At 40.6% G+C, this 21,954-nt stretch overlaps 1 protein-coding gene across 3 annotated transcripts in view; it reads left to right on the top strand.

The window, feature by feature from the left end:
* Positions 1-21,954, top strand: part of BRINP3 (BMP/retinoic acid inducible neural specific 3) — a 162,879-nt gene that overhangs the window by 128,839 nt on the left and 12,086 nt on the right. For all 3 annotated transcript variants that reach the window (XM_081114390.1, XM_081114392.1, XM_081114391.1), the window contains one exon: positions 7,075-7,297. In XM_081114390.1, the coding sequence (XP_080970516.1) occupies positions 7,075-7,297 (223 nt within the window). The remainder of the gene's footprint in view (positions 1-7,074; positions 7,298-21,954) is intronic.

Here is a 21,954-nt window from a genome sequence, read left to right as displayed (position 1 = left end):
CACACAGGCCTCCCTGAGCCGGTCAGGTTAGCATGTGGCCCCTTTTCGTCTACACTTACCTTCCTAATCCATGATTTTTTCCTAACGGTGACGACATCTGGCAGGCAATTGACATTCAACCTTAGGATCCAAGTTTGTTTGGAAGCCCTACAGCCAGGGGACATAAATGATTTCTTGAGCAAACTCTGTGGAAGTTTCTAGACTCAGTCTGTGCTTTGAGAAGAAAGTGGGAGAACGTCAGCTCTTTAAGCATTCCAGCTCTATTTGTAGTAACCAGCTCACCCTCACTCAGTCTTTGAATTTTTCATGTCCTTCACTCAGCTTTATGGAGGCACTGTCCCAACTGCTATTTCTACAACAAGCTCTTCATTCTAGACCAGCCCAGGTGGTATTTCTGTTGTCTAAGTTCCACCCTTAGCACTGTATGGGTTTAAAAAGCCTTTTCCACCTGTGAGTGAGGTCATGTGATACCTGTCTTTCTCAGACGGCTTATTTCACTTAGCCTGATACTCTCCAGGTCACTCATATGTGGAATCTAATGAACAAAATAAACTGATGAGCACATCATTGATGTTTCTCTCTCTCTCTCCCTCTCTGTCTGAAATCAATACAAATAATATGTTTAAAAAAATAAAGCCCCCCCCCCCCCCCGCAACTAGTCCAGGAAACAGAGTACATATTCTCTCTGCCGCCCATGGAGACTGTGGCCACTGTTTCTGACACCAGCCCCTCTATCAACCCAGGCCCTTGGCTGCAAGTATGAAAAACAGGCTCTATCCCTCTATCAACCCAGGCCCTTGGCTGCAAGTATGAAAAACAGGCTCTATCTGACCTCACCCGATAAGAAATTCATTTATAGATATTGGGCAACACACAGAACCTCCAAGAAAGCTATGGAAGCTACTCTTGTGTTCCATAGTCAGGACAGAGTCTAAAATCTCACAGGTTTATTTAACGAGATCATTACTGCGGACGGCTATGAGCGTGCCAGTGCATTAACCACCACCATTACTGCCACAATCACCACCTCCTAAGAAATGGCTCTAGGTGGCCTCTTCTTCTTTTTGTAATTTATCTTTATTGTTGAAAGTATTACAGATGTCCCCTTCTCCCTGCCCCCATTGGCTCTCCCCACTCCCCAGGCTTTCTCTGCACTATTGTCTGTGTCCCTGGGTTATGCATATAAGTTCTTTGGTTAATCTGTTCCCACCCATCCCTGTCCCCCTGAATCTTGTCAGTCAGTTGCATGCTTCAATGTCTCTGGATCTCTTTGGCTATTATTGCATCAACAGTTTAAAATTCCAGCTTGGGGTGGGTACATCTGATGCATCTACTTTGTAAGGGCGCCTGAGCCTTGCGGATTTTATGCTTACAGATAAAGCTCTGTTTGGGTAATTTCTCAAACACTTGAAGGGAGATTCATTAAAAAAAAAAAAAAAGGCAATCTAATGAAAGACAGATTAATTGGCTTACCATGTTATGAAGTATTTTAATGTGAAAATATGCTATAACGTATTTTAATATAAAAATATGATGCATCTTTCAGAGAAAAAGAAAAGTCCGGACAAACATAATTTATTTCTAGGCAGCTACTAAGGGATTAGGATCGCTTTCTGATTTATGCCCTTGGGAACCCATAATTTTGCTGCCTTATAAATTCAGGCAGTTCACAAGCAAGTGAACAGGCTTGCCATTAACTTTATGCCCCATTATAGTATTCTGTCAATATCAGTATAAACTCTACACTCCTGGCGCATAGGACGGTTTAAGTAGATTTGCCTGGATATGTGGCCACCTAAAGTCATACCAGTGGTTTAATGGAGAAGCTGAGAAAATTCTCAACTGATACAAATCATTGAAATGATCCCTTACAAATGTTTGGAGAGAAAAAAAAAATCTTTGTAAAAGTAAAACTGGACCCATTCTAGTCAGGATTGTGGAGTCAAAATGTGTATGTTGGCCTGGCCTGTGTGACTCAGTGCTTGAGTGTTGACCCATGAACCAGGAGGTCATGGTTTGATTCCTGGTCAAGGGCACATGCCCGGATTATGGGCTTGATCCCCAGTGGGGGACGTGCAGGAGGCAGCCAATCAATGATTCTCTATCATCATTGATGGTTCTCTCTCTCTTTCTCTCTCTCCTGCTCCCTTCCTCTCTGAAGTCAATAAAAAATATCTTTAAAAAATGTGTATGTTGGTAGCACTTCCTCATGGGTCTGATTTTCATTTCAGCCTTTACTTACTTTCTGCCCCTGCAGGATGGAATTTCCTGTCACAGCTTCTCTTCCCATCAGCGTTTCCCACTCAATTTCCCACTTGTTTATCAATCTGGCTTCTTACCTACTTAAGGGCGGTATTGCTGTCCTGTCAAGCTTTGCAGTGAATTTGTTTTTTAGGCAGATCTTTGAACCAGAAGAATCCATACTATCTTCTGGGAAAACGTGGCTCTCAGGTGATAAGAAATAGCTTTATTAGAGGGGACTCTGGTTGGGCAATAACTTTGAAGGTCAGTGGTAGATACAGCTTGATGTTTATTTGTCAGCCTTGGAAATACTTTCCCATAAGTATAAAGTGGATCAAGCCTGCAACCAAGGTGCATGCCCTTGGCTGGAATCAAACCCACAACCCTTCAGTCCACGGGCTGACGCTCTACCCACTGAGAAAACCAGCTAGGGCTGTAAGAACACCTTTGAAAACATATTCTAAAGCAGCTCTGAAGAGAGAGTCTGAATATTTAGAAATATGTGATCAACTGTATTGGTCAAGGTTTCCCGTGCCCATCAGTACAGGCAGAAATATAAATCAGGGCATGTGCATTCATGGCTGGTTCCCTTTCACCCTGAAAATGTTCAGTTCCCCACTCTCACCTGTTCAACCGTGAAGCATGCATAGAAAGAGCATAAATAGTATATAATTACATGGGATCAATATGTAAATACATTAGTGTTAGTAATAATTTTGCTGACATTAGAGTTAGGAAACTGAAGGTGATTTGCATTCTACATACAAAACTACTCCAATAAAATTTACATGAAGGGTTATTGGGGGAATGGAATTAATATTTAAAGCACTTAAAAGAGTTCCTGCCCAAAGTAAGAACTCATATTAATAAGAGACAGATCATTAATTTAAAATTAGCTAATTAGATATCAGGTGTTAACTAGCGTTTCTATCAGGGGAAGGGTGGTGGAGACCAAAAGACTTGGTTGTGCTACTTTTAAAAATACTTTATTTTTTTAAATATATTTAATTGATTTTTTACAGAGAGGAAGGGAGAGAGATAGTTAGAAACATCGATGAGAGAGAATCATCGATCAGCTGCCTCCTGCACATCTCCTACTGGGGATATGCCCGCAACCCAGGTACATGCCCTTGACCGGAATCGAACCTGGGACCTCTCAGTCCGCAGGCCGACGCTCTATCCACTGAGCCAAACCGGTTTTGGCAAAAATATTTTATTTTTCATGGAGAAGTAGTGGCCTGGAGTCAACATGGTGCCTCGCTAGTCTTCTGTAATTTATTGGAAACTTGTCACTGGCCTGATTCTCTCTGCCTCCACAGAATTCATTAATACCATGCATTTCCCTTTGCATTATTCTTTGCTTCCTGTGAATGAGTTTTGTTAGGAAGACTGAGTGACTATAAATTCCTGCCAGTGTAGGTGATGTTTATTACTATTATTATCATTATCGTGGTGGGTGTTACTTTCTCTCTAGTCCTCAAGATTATACAGGGCAAAAACACTCAATTGATACACTCTTCAATGGGTATTTCCAGATTACATGAGATCACCCTGTTTTCTTTTATAACTGTATTTGCCCCACAAAGTATGGCTAGTCCCTGTTCATTTGCCGTTTGAAAAGTGATGGTAGATTAAGAAAAAAGAAAAAAAAAGGGAGGGGGGGAAGCAATGGTACTTCATCTTCTACTTGACTTTGGACATTATTGTAGGATAAGACGTTATCTGGCATCCCCTCTTTGTAGTTTTGTAAATCACCAGCGCACATCATAATTCTAATGTGTCATTCATATCTCATTTTTATATCCTACAAATATGTGAATTTTACCAATTGCTATAGATGAGAGGGGGAAAAAATCTCCACAGGAATCTTTCTGGGGATTCTACTGACTTCTAAGTAGAATGAATTTCAGATACTAGAGACGTTATTTCTAGCACTTAAATGTATTTCGTGTCTATTTGTCATTTAAAAAAAAATAAGATGAAAGGCTTATTCGTATTCTCTCTCCTAGACGGAGACAGCTGTTTGTTCTGTGTACAGCAGGTGTCCAATAAATGGTTTGGGTGACTGTCAGTGGTGACTCTTAATGACTTTATCATGAAGTAATTATTCATGTGTTAGGTTAAAACCATGTTTCTTAGAAATAACCCCATGATGGTTTTCAGCTGACACAATTATGTACACTTTGATAGAATTAAATTCTATTTTAAGCTATCCTTTACTGCGAATATAATTTACTGATTTAGAGACTTTCAGAATAGCATTAGAACGAACAATGAAAAGAATTAAAATATGCATGCCCACGAAACAATCAAGGCTTCTCAAACGTGTTCACGTAAACGACGACAATGAAATGAATGATTAGTTTTCAAAGTAGTGGCATCTGTTGTGAGGCTACTCCCAGGACGCGCCCCAGGCCCAGGCATCAGCTCCTTTATTCAAAAGAGCGGAACTCTCAAAAGAGACATATGGGACCAAACAAAGGGTAGGGTTCTGTGGCATTGGAATTTCAAAATGCATTTCTTATTTGTAACCCTGCTTTCTTAAAAAGATGACTGGAAGCATATCAAATGGACATATGCGCAAATATCTTTCCTCGGAATCACTTGCGCTCGGGTGTTATCATTTCCTTTGGTTTTACTTTTCCTTCTGGTAAAAGTCTATACCTGCAATGTCCCAAAGAGGCCACGACTCTGCATGTGTTTGTTGTAGAAGAAATAACAACCCTAATATCCGTGAATGGAATTTTCTGTTACGTTGTTACAAAGTTGCATATTCTAGCATTGAAGTAGCTTGGATCTGACTATCGAGCTAGCCCTAACACATGGAATAAATATAAATTAATTGCTCTAACCAGGTATCTGAATTAATGTGGTTCATTTACCAAGTGAGAAATGGCACATTTTAAGAAGTGCTAATGACAATATGGCACTCTAACAGAGATGGTGCCTACATGCAAAGAACAAGTGTTAACACACCTCGTCCAAATTCCGTTGAATGATAATGATAATAATAGCCATAATGACATTAGAAAATAAACATTTTTAAATATATATTTTTATTGAATTCAGAGAGGAAGGGAGAGGGAGAGATGGAAACATCCATGATGAGAGAGAATCATTGATTGACTGCTTCCTGCAGGCCCCCTACTGGGGATCGAGCCTGCAACCTCGACATGTGCCCTGACCAGGAATCGAACAGGTGATGTCCTGGTTCATAGGTTGACACTCAACCACTGAGCCACAGCAGCCAGGCTGAAAATAACTGCTTTTGAATTGGGTCTTTAAAACTAACCAAATTAGCATTTAAAACAACTGCTCATACGATCATAGACTTTTAAAGGTATATGAGACTATCATCAGGAAATCTCTATCTCATTTACAAAGGGGGAAACTGAGGCACAGAGAGGCTGGGGTTTAATGCACACCATAAAACTTCATAATGGGTGGAAAAATGACTAAAACATACTCTGTCCCACTTGCCAAGTAATACTTGTTCAGCCATTGGAAACATTTTCCAAATCTTGCAGTATGCTGGTGTGTGTTTGTGGAGTTAACCCAAACATGTACTTCCTGATATTTTCAACAAAAATATTTCCAAAAATACTAAAAGCAACAAAAAGTGCATGTTCTGAGTCAGTTTATACTATTTACTTCAGATATAAAAGGAGAGATGAGGGAAAGGTTCAGCTATCATATTTTAATATTTTAAATGTGATAAAATATGTAACATTTGTCATTGTAATCTTTTTACCTGGACAATTCAGTGACATTAACTACATTCAGAATGTTGTGCAACCATCACCACTATCTTGTCTCCAAAAAGTTATCATCTCCCCAAACAGAAATTCTGTAGCCATTATGCAATAATTTCCCATTCCCCCCTCTAGCCTCCCCTGATGAATTCTAATTTATTTTCTGTCTCAGTGAACTTAACTATGCTAGAGGGTTCACATGAGTGGGATCACACCATATTTGTGTTTTAACTCACGTATTTTCAAGGTTGCTTTGCATTATGGCATGTATCAAGACTTCATTTATTTTTATGGGCAGTTTTGGTGTTTCTACCTTTTGGCTATAGTCTCCACTGTCTTTTGGTTTTTGGATAATTAGTAGACCTTTTAGATTATTACTTATTTTCGTGCAGCATTAACTTTTGTTGCTACTGTTGGTTAATCAGACATTTGAAAAGAAGATGATTTCAGTCATGATAATTAGTACAACAAAGATGAGAGTCAATATTGGAGCTTTAAATGTTTTTTATTTTTCTCTTTAGTATTCATTTAAGTTTTACACTATTATATCAAAGCAAATTGCAAATGATTAAAGTGAATAATCAGAGTATAGAGTTGAATCTTATAATTTTCTATTTTAAAAAAATTTCCCTCTTTAAATATTAATAAATGTGCTTTATAATATTATATATATTTTATACTAAGTTAATAAACATTTCTGAAAATATTTCTTTGACATAAAACACTTGGAAAGGCTTATTAATACTACTGACAAAAATGAAGGATGAATTAATGACCACTACCTATGGAGGGAGTTCATTCAAAGACCATCAAAAGGAGAACATGAAAAAAATAAGTTTAGCTTCAATTTTCTGACCAAATTATTTTGTCTTCTTCCCTGAAAGTTCTATTTTAAAGAGAAACCAAGAAGAAAATATTATTAAAGCATCAAAACATCTTTCTATTCATTTGCTACACACCAATAATAAATTGCATGGATTCATTTTTTTTTTAATATTAACATGTGAAATGTGTTTTGGAGAAAACGGAAGTAATTGTTTATAATTAACGTATTGGATTTTCATGATTTTTTTTTTCCCAGATGAATTCAAGTTCTTTATGAAAAGGCTGCCCATGAATTATTTCCTCAACACGTCTACCGTCATGCACTTGTGGACAATGGATTCTAATTTTCAGCGCCGCTACGAACAACTGGAGAACAGCATGAAACAACTTTTCCTGAAGGCGCAGAGAATTGTGCACAAGCTCTTTAGCCTCAGCAAGAGGTGTCACAAACAGCCCCTCATCAGCCTGCCAAGACAAAGGTAAGACATTGGTGGCGATGTAGACGACTGAGGGCATTGTTCTCCCAGGGGGCTCTGCTTATGTCTGAACGCAGGTGTGTGATACAGTGTTATTCACATGATAGGCAATCATCAGAAAACACAGTATGATCTCAGGTCTCAAAGCCATAAATTGCGGCTACTTTCCAAAGTAATACAGTACGTGAGGAACATACAAACCAACACTTCCTAATTTTTTTCTTTTCTTAAAAAAATATTTTTTTACTTTCATAGAAGGGAGAGAGAGAGAGATAGAAACATCAATGATGAGAATCATTGATCAGCTGCCTCCTGCACGCCCCCTACTGGGGATCCAGCCTGCAACCCTGAGCGGGAATCGAACCATGACCTCCTGGTTCATGGGTCGGTGCTCAACCATTGAGCCATGCCAACCAGACATTTTTCTTTTATTGTTAAAATTGAGAAGTCAAAATAACTTGGTATGTGTGGTAGTCAACTAAGAATTGTATCACAGTGAATGCAAAAACACAGAGCCTTATGGTTAAATTGAAAGCATTAGGATAAGCAGGGCCAGAGTGGAATTTCTTTGTATGTAATTTTGAATTAAAAGAATTTAAAGATTATGTTCTTATTAGTGTTCAGAGTACCATCAGCCTTATTCAACGAGAATCTCTGAAAACTGCTGGAGAAGTTACTAATAATTTATGTGAATGATGACAGACTATTAAAATACCGTGTCTGAACTCTAATTTTGAGAAACACAGTTTTTAGATTTGCTACTTTAAGATATATTGACCAGACAGTGCAATACAAATTGTATTTATTTATTTGAAGTCAGATTAAAAATACATCAGAATGAAAAGCTAAGGAAAAATATAGAATGATACCACAAAAAAATATGCATTTGCACTATCTCGGTAATAAAATGCTTGCATTTTGACTTGATGCTTAAATCATTAAGAGGAGAAATCTATAATTATAGATTTTTTTCCCTGAAAAAAAAAAAAGAAACACCTGAAAGTCTATACATTTTTCAGAATTCAATTTCAAAATAAATCATTGGCATTTTTTCCCCAATTCATTGGATTTTAGGATATTCAAAATTTGTGTCACCATCACCACAATCTAAGTTGAGAACATTTTTATTCTCCCCAAAACAAACCCAGTCCCAATTAGCAGTAACTCCCCACCCTCCCACACCCAGCCCTTGGCTGTTTATCTCTAGAAACAAGACACCGACTGTCCTTACAGCTTTACCTGGTGTGGACATTTTTTACAAAGGCAGCCATGCACCATATGCCTGTGTGACTGGCTTCTTTCATTTTACGCGGTGCTTTCGGGCTCATCCGTGTAGCGTGTATCAGTAGTATGGGCCTCTCACATGTCATGTACTCATTCATCCTTTGATGGACATTTTGGTTGACTCCACTTTTTGCCTAGTGTGAATAATGCCGCTGTGAACACTCATGTAAGTTTTTTAACGTGGGGGTATGTTTTCCATTTCCTTGGGGATATACCTGGGAGTGAAATTGATGAGTTAAGGTAACTATACTTACCACTTTGAGGTGCTGCCAAACTGGTTTCCAAAGTGGCTGCAGCATTTTGCATTCCCATGAGTGACAGCTCCCCTACCCCACGTCCTCGCTGCCGTCATCCCTTCTTTGACTGCAGGCGTCCGGTGGATGTGAATTGGCTTGTGATTTTAGTTTCTATTTCCCAGACTAATGATGCTGAGTATCTTGCATGTGCTAAGTGCTCAGTGGCTATTGTCTTGGAGAGATGTCTATTCAAATTCTTTACTCATTTTTTCCTTTGATTTCACTTTGTTATTGAGTTGTTGTAAGAGTAGGTTATATATTTGGATGCTGGTCTCTCATCAGTTATATGATATATGAATATCTCCTTCCAGTCTCTGAGATGTCTCTGTATCTCTCTCTCTCTCTCTCTCTCTCTCTCTCTCTCTCTCTCTCTCTCTCTCTCCCTCCCTCCCTCCCTCCCTCCCTCACTCACTCCCTCCCTCCCCCTCCCTTCCTCCTTTCCTCTCTCTCATTCATTTAAAGTGTGCCAAGTTGGTTTCAAAGAACTTTTGGTTTTCTTTGTATTTTATTTTTTCGTATTTAATTGACTTTTCCACTGTAATCATTATTTCCTTCCTTCTGTTTGCTTATGTTTACTGATTTTTTTTTACTTTCATAGAGAGAAAAGATAGGTTATGATTTAAGAACTTTCATTGTCTTAAAATATAAGCATTTCCAGCTATAAATACTCCTCTGAGCACTGCCGTTTTGTCATTTTATGCATCCTTGAAGATTTCTTATTTCTTCTACACATAAGGTGCTTTTATATATAGCTGCCTGTGTACATTCCCAAGTCGAGAATCCCGGCTGGTGGGAGACACTGTTACTTAAATATAATGAACGTCATGCTTCATGTGTGGGTTAAATACAGTTTGCAAACCGCTAAAGTAGATGGTCCTACCCATCAAACAAAAATGGGAAATAGAAGAGTCTGGTGGGTCCGGAAGCAAGTGGATGAGTTTGGTTATGCACAGGTTGGCTTTACCGTAAGAAGTTGGCTTAACAGGTCTGGACAGAGCGGGATATTGACATCTGAAGCTCAGAGGAGGTCTGAGCAGGCGGGATGGCGTTCAGGGGTGCTTGTGAAACCAGGAGATCTGAATTTAATATCGCGAAAAATGCGGAGATAGAAACTGCGGTGTACGTAAAGGGTGGGTGGAAAATGGAAACTGCTAGAGAGCAGAGAGCAGGGTATAATACAGGGCTGGGCAAAAGTAGGTTGGCGATTGTTCACCTGTAAACCTACTTTTGCCTAATCCTGTGTATCTTAAGAACCATGTTGCGGTGTTGCTCAGTGGTAGAGCATCAGCCCGTGGACCAAGGGGTCTTGGGTTCAATTCCCGGTCAAGGGCATGTACCTGGGTTGCAGGTTCCTTCCCCGGCCCTGGTTGGGCACATTTTTAGGAGGCAACCAATGTGTCTCTCAATCAGTGTTTCTTTCTCTCTGGCTCTCCCCCTCCCTTCCACTTTCGCTAAAGAAATCAATGGAAAAATATCCTCAGGTGAAGATTAATGAAAGCAAAAAAAGAACCACATCCGTGTCTAGTAAAAACAATTTAAACATCCAAATTTTCCATAAAAGTGTAAGATATTTAAGGAATGCATGAAAACATGAAACAATCCAAGTTGGATGTATACAGAATAAATAAATAAACAACATAAAATAAAGATATATTATGTGGAACAAGTTTCAATAAACTATAGGATTTCATATTTGATTTATTTAGTTCAGAAGTTTCAGAAAACAAAGATCACCAAAGGCTTTTCTTGACTTCCTTTCCAACGCAGCAGAACTCCTATGTTAGCAACTACTCCGGGCACACACCACGCAGACTTCTTCTAGATGCAAGATTTCACTGAATTTGGGTTTTTCCCCATGACCATTTTTCTTCTACTAGGAATGTGAGATATTGTTTCTGTTTTGTATTCTCATTTTAATAGAATACAAAATAACATTAGGAAAACTAAAAACCAATGTGTAGTATAATCCGTTTCTAGAATACAGTGGGGAAAAGTTTGGCTATTTGTAGGGTATGTTTCCAGAAATTTCTAAAGAAGTGGATAAGCAGCCCTAGCTGGTTTGGCTTAGTGGATAGAGCATCGGCCTATGGACTGAAGGGTCCTGGGTTTGATTCCCAGTCAGGACACATGCCTGAGTTGCAGGCTCTGTTCCCAGTGTGGGGTGTGCAGGAGACAGCCAATCAATGATTCTCTCTCATCATTGATGTTTCCATCTCTCTCTCCCTCTCTCTTCCTCTCTGAAATCAATAAAGATATATTTTAAAGAAGTGTCTAAGCAATACCAGTGACTCAGTTCCATTGCAAGTTCTGATTTCTGTCCTGCCTTTATGATATTCTTCCCAGCTTTTTTTTTTTTTTAACTCATCGCTGTAAGAACTGGATTTCAATATTGATATTCCAAAATCTTGAAATACAAATAAAAGCCAACAAACTGCATCTTCATAAATAAAACGATTTCTGACACTTCCTGCATAATAGCAGGTAGGTTATTTTCCTACATTATGTAGTTTTTCTTTATAATTCATTCTTCTTGGTAAAGCATGACACTCAGATTAACCCCTCCCAGCAAGTCTCCACACCCATCACCACTGTTCTGCTCATGAATTTGTGACAGAATCCTCTTACCTGGGTAAACTCTGAGGACATTGGTGACCTGGTGACCCTGAGGCAGTCACCTTTAGCTATCCTAAAACTTTTGAGATAAGTAACAATGACATTCATTTATTTATTAAATATATTTTTATTTCAGAGAGGAAGGAAGAGGGAGAGAGAGATACAGAAACATCAGTGATGAGAATCATTGATTAGCTGCCTCCTGCACGCTCCCCCCTGGGGATCGAGCCTGCAACCTGGGCATGTGCCCATGACCAGATCGAACCTGGGACCCTTTAGTCTGCAGGTTGACCCTTTATCTACTGAGCCAAACCAAACCAGCTAGGGCAACAATGACATTCATTTAATTAAAGGACAATAATTACAGAAACTATTGAAAAGTATGCACAGATAATTCTTTTAAAAAATAACTATACTATTTTGTGCAGTCAGGGATCCATAGAAATATTTCATTTATGGTCTTTTTTGTAAACCTATAGCAACCAACTGTTTAAGGGGTAAATACCCCCAATCTTTAGCATGAAGCAATTTTGTGATATAAATATTTCCACCATGGCCAATTGCAAGCTGTCAGTGTGATGTCGTTGAACATGGACTGGCGAAGAGACAAGTACAATTGGCTCTTGCAGGTGCCAACAAGCCACTACAAATGAACATGTTTTTTAAAATATTTTTTTTTTATTGATTTAAGAGAGGAAGGGAGAGGGAGAGAGAAATCGAAACACCAATGATGAGAATCATTGATCTGCTGCATCCTGCACGCCCCTGACTAGGGATTGGGCCCACAATCTGGGCATGTGCCCTGACTAGGAATCGCACCCGCAACCTCTTGGTTCCTGGGTGGACGCTCAACCACTGAGCCACACGGGATAGGCTGCAATAGTTTTAAAAGTTAGTTATAAGGTGGAATTTAAAACCATGTGATTAACATTATTTAATCTCCTGCATTAAATTATTTGGTCTACCTTGAATTTCAACTGGACCTTCTACACACACATACATACAAAATCATGACCAGGTCATTTGGAAAATACTGGTTACGTAGTTATGAAGATCTCCTATATGTTAACTCATATCATTCATTCTACAATACCAAAAAAGTTTCACCCCCTGATACTGCCATTGCATCTGTGAGAAAAGTCATTACCTATTGAAAAGCTGTCGATCTCATAGGGGCAGACACAAGTTTTCCAAATTTGTAATCTTAACTTGAAAGCTTGAGATTTCACATTGATTTCAAATATGTCAGTTGCCTTAATATTAAATGTCATTACGTCTGAGGTGATAGCTTCATTTCTTTCTGTTTTAACAACAGACCTGCCCTATTTAGCCAAGTCTAACCAACCATAGTTTGCCTGCCCATCATTATTTCAAGTAAAAAATGGTTTGAAAAAGTGCCTGCCCAGCGTGTAGAAAACACGATTGCACAGAGCTTTGTCTCAAGGCAACCACTAGTCCAGTGGTCAGCGCTGCTGGAACGCTATTCATCTGCCTATTTCAGGGTTTGTTTGTTTTTAAATGGTCTCCATCTAATTGTGTGTGTGTGTGTGTGTGTGTGTGTGTATTTAATCCTCACCTGAGAATATTTTTCCACTGAGTTTTTAGACAGTGAAAGGGAGGGGGAGAGACAGAGAGAGACACATTGATTGGTTGCCTCTCGCACTAGCAAGACCAGGGCTGGGGATCAATCCCGCAACTGAGGTGTGGGCCTCTGACCAGAATTGAATCTGGGACCCTTCGGTCCTTGGGCTGGTGCTCTATCCACTGAGCAAAACCGGCCAGGGCAAGTCCAATCTCTTTGAAGTCATCACACCAGTCCTGGACTATATATGATTGTACCATTATTTGAGAGAGGAATAAAATCACTTTTTTTTCTAAGTCAGTATTACTTGGCTTATGTTATTGTAGCCAACTTCATCCCTAACTAATAAAAGGACCCCACTGAATGGCCTCCAAATCCTTTAAAATTGCAGAGTGTGCGATTTAATTAAAAATGGCATTTATATGATTAATACAGGGAACTTTTGCTGAGAGCAATTTTATATGAAACTGTAGGGAAAAGTCAGGATATTAATTTTCCTTATACTTCTGTGCTACAAAAGAATTTTATTATTATTTTTGTTTCAGTCGCTTTCTGGTAACTCACATGCTAATAATGAAGCAGTAAATGTAGAGAGTTTAATGTGTCCTTGGTGTGTTATTGAGACACGTAAAACACACAACAGTGACGAAGTAGCCAGCAAAGGGAAGGTGCTTAAATAATTATGAAACATGTCCAAAACAGAACACACGATTTCTTATGTATAGTCATTTCTAATACAGTCATGAAATTTCTGCAAAATGTGTTTTCATGAGTTTCAGAGTCAAAACAGAATTTGTCATAAAGATAATAGCATCAATTCCAAAAGAAACACATTATTGTTTGTGTAGAGTAATACACAGCAGCTTGGATTCTGCCTCAAGGGAGCCAGGGAGAGAAACTCTCAAGAAGAAAAAGAAAAGGGTTTGTATGCCCCACCTCTAGGTAGGAGGCCACGTCCGAACAAATTTCAAGTAGCAAATGTGTCCTTTCCCTCAGCCGGCTTCCTTTCACCTAATTCTTGGTGTAGCCTTGACTTTAGCTCTTCTGACTCTAAGTTGTTCTTATTTCTTATCTTTCTTTAAAAAAATATTTTGCCATTGATTTTTAGATTGAGTAGGGGGGGGGGGGAGAGAGAGAGAGAGAGAGAGAGAGAGAGAGAGAGAGAGAGAGAGAGAAGACACTGATTGGTTGTCTCCTGCATGCGCCAGGGATCCAGCCTGCAACCTAAGTACCTTCCCTTGACCTGAATCGAACCCATGACCCTTCAGCCCAAAGGCAAACGCTCTAACCACTGAACCAAACTGGCTAGGGTTGTTCTTATCTTTTCACTGTAACATTCCTCCTTGGACCTTCAGCTCAGAAATCATTCCATGCTCTTTCAACTTATTGATCTTGATAGATGTTAGCTGAAAATAGTTACTTCAAAACTAATTCATACTTAGGTATAAAGAGTTTTTGCATTTTTTAAACCCCTTGCTAGCCGTAACAGTACCCAGTTTGAGGCATATGGGCCGAGCAAAAACAATATTAAAAGGAAAACATCTGTGCAATTATAATGTTGTGAATGTTCTCGTTTTCCTCTCATGGATAAAAGGTCATGTGAGGTAAACAGAGAGATGGTTTCTTTGACGTTTTGACCAGAGATCTGTCTACAACCAGGGATAATTCGGGGAAGAGGTCCAAGTTCACACCCCTAGAGGCACCCTCCTCAGCTAGCTACTTTTGGTAATATTATCAGACCAAAGGGCCTTGCTCCTTTTGGAAATTCTGCCGACTTAAGTGTATGTGTGTATTTGTATGTGTGTGAGAATCGTGCAGAATAACAGGTCAACAGCTCATTGTGTGTCTTCAGTAAAAGCCTTAACAGTGTGTTGTCTTACTCTCCTTTTAAATGTATTCACATTCTCCCATTGGAGGGAAAGGCAGCCAGGAGCCAAGGGGAGCAGTATTGGATGTGACACATTCCCAATAAGAGATTCTGTTCTATCACTCACTATGCAAATGTCTTGTAAGTACGGCTTCCCACATCTTCCTGACATTAAACAGTCTTCTAAGGAAGATGAAGAGGGTCATTACCAAAATGCTTTTTACCCCCTGGTAACTCAATGGAGTTGCCAGCTAAAATAATTAGATTTGAGAACAGTAACAATATAGATAGCTCCAGACGACTCTCTTAACACTTATGCTAACTTGCTTACAAAAAGAAAAAAAGAGTCCTATCAGAAATGTTCTGGAAAGAAGGTCATAAAGCCTCCACTACCCCCCCCCCCTTCCCCAGCACTACTCGGAGTATCACTTTGCTTAAACAATCGGAATCCATTTCTTATTTTTTTGCCGACCTCTGGTTTATGCAACAAAGGGTAGGTGGAGGACTCTGTATCCGACTTCATTTCCTCCTCACTACCGAGTTGATGATAAGCCCTCATTGTGTTTCACTAAATAACTTGCATCTTCTGAGATATTTAATGTTTATTTTCTAAAAAAAAATATAGTTTAATTTTTTATATATTTTTTATTGATTTCAGGGAGGAAGGGGAGGAGAGAGAGAGGAACATCAATGAGGCACATCGATTGGCTGCCTTCTGCACGCCCCCTACTGGGGATTGAGCTCACAATCCAGGCATTTGCCCTGACTGGGAATCATACTGGTTCATAGGTTGATGCTCAACCACGAAGCCACACTGGCTGGGCTCAGTCCAATATTTTCCATGAGATGGAAGGTTGCATTAAGTTGGTACAGGAAGTTACTTCTTAGAAAAATGTTATGGAGTGAAAGGAATAAACATATTCTTTGTTGATATTACATTAACCATCACCGGTTTGTATGTGGATCATAAAGTAAGAATCAAGAGAAATTCCAAGACACTAATGTTTCTGTAAATCTTATAATGTTATTGACAATAAAATTCCTAGACTGGATGCACTTTCAGTTTTTAAGCAGATTTAAATCAGGGCTGAGAGTCAGTCTCATTTCTGTCTGCATCACTTCTGAACAATTTCACTTGTATTATGGAAGAAATGGATACATGTTTACTTGCCAAAGTAAATACATCACCCACTATTGGGATGGTGTGATGGTTTTATTACCTCAAAACAGAAGCTCATCTTATAAAACAGAATTATTATGTTATTCATGAACCTCCCCCCCGAATACATCCCAGCAAAATGTTGTGGCCAGCGGTAAACACCATGATGCAGGGATGACCTAACTAGCTGAGAGTAGACTAGAATCTTAGTGTATTATCTGCATAAAAGAGAAATCAAAAATGTGTTTTCTCATATCCTATGGAAGTCTCTTCTGTCAGCTTTCATATACACGACATTGGAGGCTTCAGTGTGTGCGGATGAAATTGGTTATTCAAAACTGTCGCTGGTAAATATATTTGTAAGATAGTATTTGTCCTGAACTCTTTTCCATTATAAATGATGGCAGCAATTTAAAAAAAAATTGTGATGTTAAACTAAAGAATGAAAAAATCAGCCTGGCTTGTGTGGCTCAGTGGTTGAGCATCGACCCATGAACCAAGAGGTCACTGATTTAATTCCCAGTCAGGGCACATGTCCCAGTTGCAGGCGGGATCCCCAGTGGGGGCATGCAGGAGGCAGCCAATCAATGGCCCTTTCTCATCGATGTTTCTATCCCTTTATCCTTCTCCCTTCCTCTCTGAAATCAATAAAAACATTTTTAAAAATTGGATAAATCTTACAAACACTGCCTTTATCAATCAATCTTGTTCAATTAAGTGGGAGGGGGGGGGCATCTCCTTTGGGTATTTTTCACAATACATTTAATTGCATGCTTAAGTTGATAACACCATGTAAAGCAGTGTGCAGCCTTTCATCTTCATAGGATGTTGACTATTATTCATGCTGAGGACAAAAAAAGAACCTCTGTCACCTCTTCTATCGTTATACATGTATGTACTGTGAATATGTAAACACACAGAAGGTCTACATACATGTACCAAGTCCTTGCAAATGGTATAGGGCTGAAATCCAGAGTCATTTTACTTGAGCATTAAACAAAAATTACATTTTCTAAAATCAAATGACTTTATAAATCAAGAAGGGAAAAACTAAACATTACCAAGCTGTGTTTATGTTTAACACTGAAAAATCTCTATCACACTGAAACACACACACACACACACACACAATCACATACACACACATACACACTCACACACACATACTCACATTCACACACACAACTTTGAAAGACTTCATTTGAGGCAGCCACTACAAGTTATAAAGTCGGTGAATACATTTCAAAAATCAATGCCAATTGAAATCAAAATCCCCTTTCTCACAATCTAGATGCACTTCAGACAGCAGCAAATAGAACAGCACAAAAGAACATCGAAGTGACAAAGGAACACGGGAGAAAATGAAGGTCAGTTTGTTGTGTTTGTTCTATTAAACCAGCAGGAAGGCTTCACGTAGGTTTCTCAGAGGAGACAAAGGGATCAAGTCTGAGGCCGCACCTTTTATTGAGCTGAAATAAAATTAATTCGTACAAACAGGAGAGTTCGCCATCAACAATCTAAAAACAGAGCAGTAAGGATATAAGGAAATCCTACCAATTTTAAGGCAGATTTGTATTTATAAAATACTGTCTTCAATCTTATCCTTAGCATGCACGCGCAAACGTGCGGGCGCGCACACACACACACACACACACACACACACACTGAACTATGAATTAGAAACATAAGCAGGACAAGCCACGATTATGATCAAAATACATGTTTTTTTGTTTCATAACCTCATCTAAATTCCTCTTGCAATGAAATAAATTACATCACTACCAAATGACATCACTGTCTATATTCGGGAATGTGGAGAGAATTTTAAGTGTGTACCTGTTTTTGCTCCTATAAATATAGTGTTACAAGGTAGTTAGGGTTATTCCCCTAAAATTATAAATGAGAAAACTGAAGGTTAGATCATCTAAAAGGTTGGCCCAGCTGGTGTGTCCCAGTGGTTAATCATTGACCTATGAACCAGGGGGTCACAGTTCAATTCCAATCAAGGGCACATGCCAGGGTTTCAGGCTCGATTCCCAGTAGGGGGCATGCAAGAGGCAGCTGATCGATGACTCTCATCATTGATGTTTCTATCTCTCTCTCCCTCTTCCTTCCTTGCCAAAATCGGTAAAAACATATTTTTAAAAATGTGATTTTATATGTAAGAAATACCAAATCCATAAATATATGGGTATATAATCTATCAATTAAAATATCAAATCTATACCTGTATCTTAATGGCAAAATTTGCATGAGACACAAACGGATGGGCCTTTCGCACTTCATCAGGAAAATGAATTCGGGGCAGTGGGGAAGGGCTGATGCATTTAAATGAGGCGGCCTATGAAAAGCAGGCCTCCCTTAAAGAGACAGGGCACCCGCTGCTGCGGCCAAGGGACCCTTTCAGGCACGTTTCTAAGGGCGCCAGTGTACCTCTGCACCTGTTGCTAAGAGGAGGCGCGACTGCTCAAGCTGCAGAGTGAATGTGCCTCAAAGATGTTGAAAAAGGGCCTCTCTGTGGCTCGCTCTCTGGTGAATAGGGATGTCTCTCTCTTCAGGGGGGAGTGGCAGGCTGGTGGCATTCTCGGCGGAGACACCTGGGAAACTTGGCAGCCTTGCGGGTCTCAGGCCGCCGGCGTGAATGGCTGTACAGTAAGCGGGGAGCCGGGCAACCAGTCCTTTCTGGTGAACGAGCTCAGGGAATGCTAATGTCCTCGTCCCCGAGCTGTGAGACCAGCTCCCCATTCGAGCCTTGTTTTGCAGGACAGTTCGCTCCATCTCCCCAGGTTCGAAATCATATCCTTTGGCTTGAATTTCAGAGTTTGAATTTTGTGAAAGGATCGTTGTGAGGTGGAGACAAATGTCAAAATGAAGTTATGTCTGCCCGGCTGGTGTGGCTCAGTGGTTGAGCGCTGACCTATGAACCAGGAGGTCACGGTTCAATTCCCGGTCAGGGCCCATGCCAGGGTTTGGGCTCGATCCCCAGTGTGGGGCGTGCAGGAGGCAGCCGATCCATGATTCTCCTCGTTGATGTTTCTAACTCTCTCTCCCTCTCCCTTCCTCTCTCTGAAATCAATTAAAAGCATTCAAGGAAAATTAAGTTACTCCTGGTCCTATTTCTAGTTTTAGGAAATAAAAGGAATGCCTTGTTTCATCTGAGATGAACGGGTAGGTTGCCATTAGACCAGGGATAGCGAACCTATAACACGCGTGTCAGAGGTGACACGCGAACTCATTTTTGTGGTTGATTTTCTTTGTTAAATGGCATTTAAATATATAAAATAAATATCAAAAATATGTCTTTGTTTTACTATGGTTGCAAAGATCAAAAAATTTCTATATGTGACACGGCACCAGAGTTAAGTTAGGGTTTTTCAAAATGCTGACACGCCGAGCTCAGAAGGTTCGCCGTCACTGCATTAGAGGAAGGCTGTGCCCATGCGAGTCTGGTCCCCGGATGCCTGAGCTGGCCCGGCTGCATCACTCGCCCTCCCTCGGTGCGGCAGCCACGCTGGTCCGGTGCCCTCCCCTCCGCAGAGCTGCTCCCTCTGCACAGGCTCAGCCTTGCAGAGGTAACGGGTTCTAACCCTCTGGCTCTCTGACCAGGTATCACCTCCCAGAGCAGCTCCCCGAGGCCCCGAGCGCTATTCTCTATCGCCTTGTACTGGTACGCTCAATCTTTCTCATGGCGCTTCTGCAGCCTTACTATCTCCTGTTTATTACTTCTCGTATTTATCGAGGAGTGAATCCACAGGGGGACCAGGTCCCCTTTTCAGCATTGTGGTCTTAATCCAAAAATACAAAACACAGCAACTCAGAACCCACAGTGCAGGTGGTTGATTTTTTTTTTATAATTTAGTTTTCTGTTGGGTTTGGTTTTTATGAAACCTTAAGTATAGAGACTTGAGCTCATCATACATACGGCTCGTAGTTATCCTTTCCTTTCTTGCCTCATTCCATGTATACATGTATTCTGGTCTTTCACTCTTTAGCCCACTTCCATCTGATGGGCTCCCACTCTACTGGGCTTGACAGATGTCTCTAAAGGTGGCCCTGGCATTGTGAAATGTGGAGTGGTGATTCTCACATTTGCATATTTAATTTGCATGAATTTAATTTGCATGTATTTTCTTACTTTTTCTCATAGAATATGTTTTCGAGATCCACTCAATTTCCGTACCTGTATTTTGTGGGTTCTCATTGTTGCATAGTGTAACCCACCATCGTTGCCATGCATTCCTTAGTGAGTTGTGAGTCTGGATGTGGGGAGTGCTTAGTTGGCTTGTTGTTTTTTAAATCGGTGACTTTTGTGAAATAGCAGGGTAGGTGGCAGTCATCTGAAGGCTACACTCCCAGAATGTCCATTGGGACGAGGTGTCAGTGTCCCGGCAGGTGAACCTGTTTGAGTGTCACACACAATAGGGACTTGAACCCCTCATTGGAAGAGCCCAGATGGTCCTAGTTTGGTAGTGGGTGTGGAGCAGGACTTGGTGGTTGGGGACTTGTGCTCTGCCCTACGTGGTCATTTGAGGTCCTGCTGAGTGGAGGTTTGCTTTTCAGTGAGTGGCTTCCAAGGCTCCCGGGGCCACTGACATCCGGCCAGTGAGAGGTGTCAGAGTGAGTGGACCGGCACCTAACTCACATCAAGAACTCCTGCGTGGCCAAGTCCGGATGTGAAGCTGACTGGGAAGTATAGCCACTTCCTGGTGACACCTCCAAGCCACCATGCTAACTCGGGTTGTTGAGAAAAGTAAGCAAGATGACCAGGGGGTGCTCTTGGAACCGTGTCTTGACTATAGAAAGGTCTCCAAAGGTATTAGGTTGAAAGGAGGTGTGTGGGCAGCCACATTGCTTTAGCACAGCGGTTCTCAACCTGTGGGTCGTGACCCCTTTGGGGGTCGAACGACCCTTTCACAGGGGTCGCCTAAGACCATCGGAAAACACATATATAATTACATATTGTTTTTGTGATTCATCACTATGCTTTAATTATGTTCAATTTGTAACAATGAAAATACATCCTGCATATCAGATATTTACATGACGATTCATAACAGTAGCAACATTACAGTTATGAAGTAGCAACGAAAAGAACTTTATGGTTGGGGGTCACCACAACACGAGGAACTGTATTAAAGGGTCGCGGCATTAGGAAGGTTGAGAACCACTACTTTAGCGGCTTTGCTTAGGACTTTCAGAATTAGCAAGTTTTTGCTCTCATGAGAAGATTAGAATAATGCTCAGCTTAGAAGGTCTGAGGCCACTAAATCTAGTAATCAGCTACTTCACAAGAGGGAGTCAGAACATTTTGACGGCCCTGGTCGGTGTGGCTCAGTGGTAGGGCATTGGCCTGAGCATGGAAGGGTCCTGGGTCCCATTGCCAGCCCCGTGCGGGAGGCAGCCAGTCCGAGTGTCTCTCTCACATCTCTCTCTCCTCCTTCCCGCCCACTCTCTCTAAAAATCCATAGAAAAAATATCCTTGGGTGAGAACACACACACACAAAATGTTTCGATGAAAGGCTTACATTGAGTAAAACAAACCCAAAAGAGAGCAAAGCGTTTGGCCACTTTAGACCCGATTGCTCAAAGACCAGAGAGCGTGAGGACACAGGGCAACCAGGCTGGGGAAGTTTGAAGCAAAGACGTTTCTGAAAAATGTCTTTAACGGCAAAGATCCGAGTCATCTCTTATTTGCTCAGAGAAAACTGCCAGCCAGACAGATCTTGACAGCAAAACCAGAACTGCTATCTGGACGTGCTTCCAGAATTCTCTCCTGGAGCGGCACTTGGCTGTTACACTGTTTCCTTGCCGGGCCGTTCCTGTTTGCAAGGACAACCCCACTGAGGTTTGTCTCCAGAA

Source organism: Myotis nattereri (assembly GCF_964212035.1).
Source record: "Myotis nattereri genome assembly, chromosome: 20".
Lineage (NCBI taxonomy): Eukaryota > Metazoa > Chordata > Mammalia > Chiroptera > Vespertilionidae > Myotis > Myotis nattereri.
Note: the sequence above shows the minus strand (reverse complement) of the source record. Positions and strands in the feature narration are given on the sequence as shown.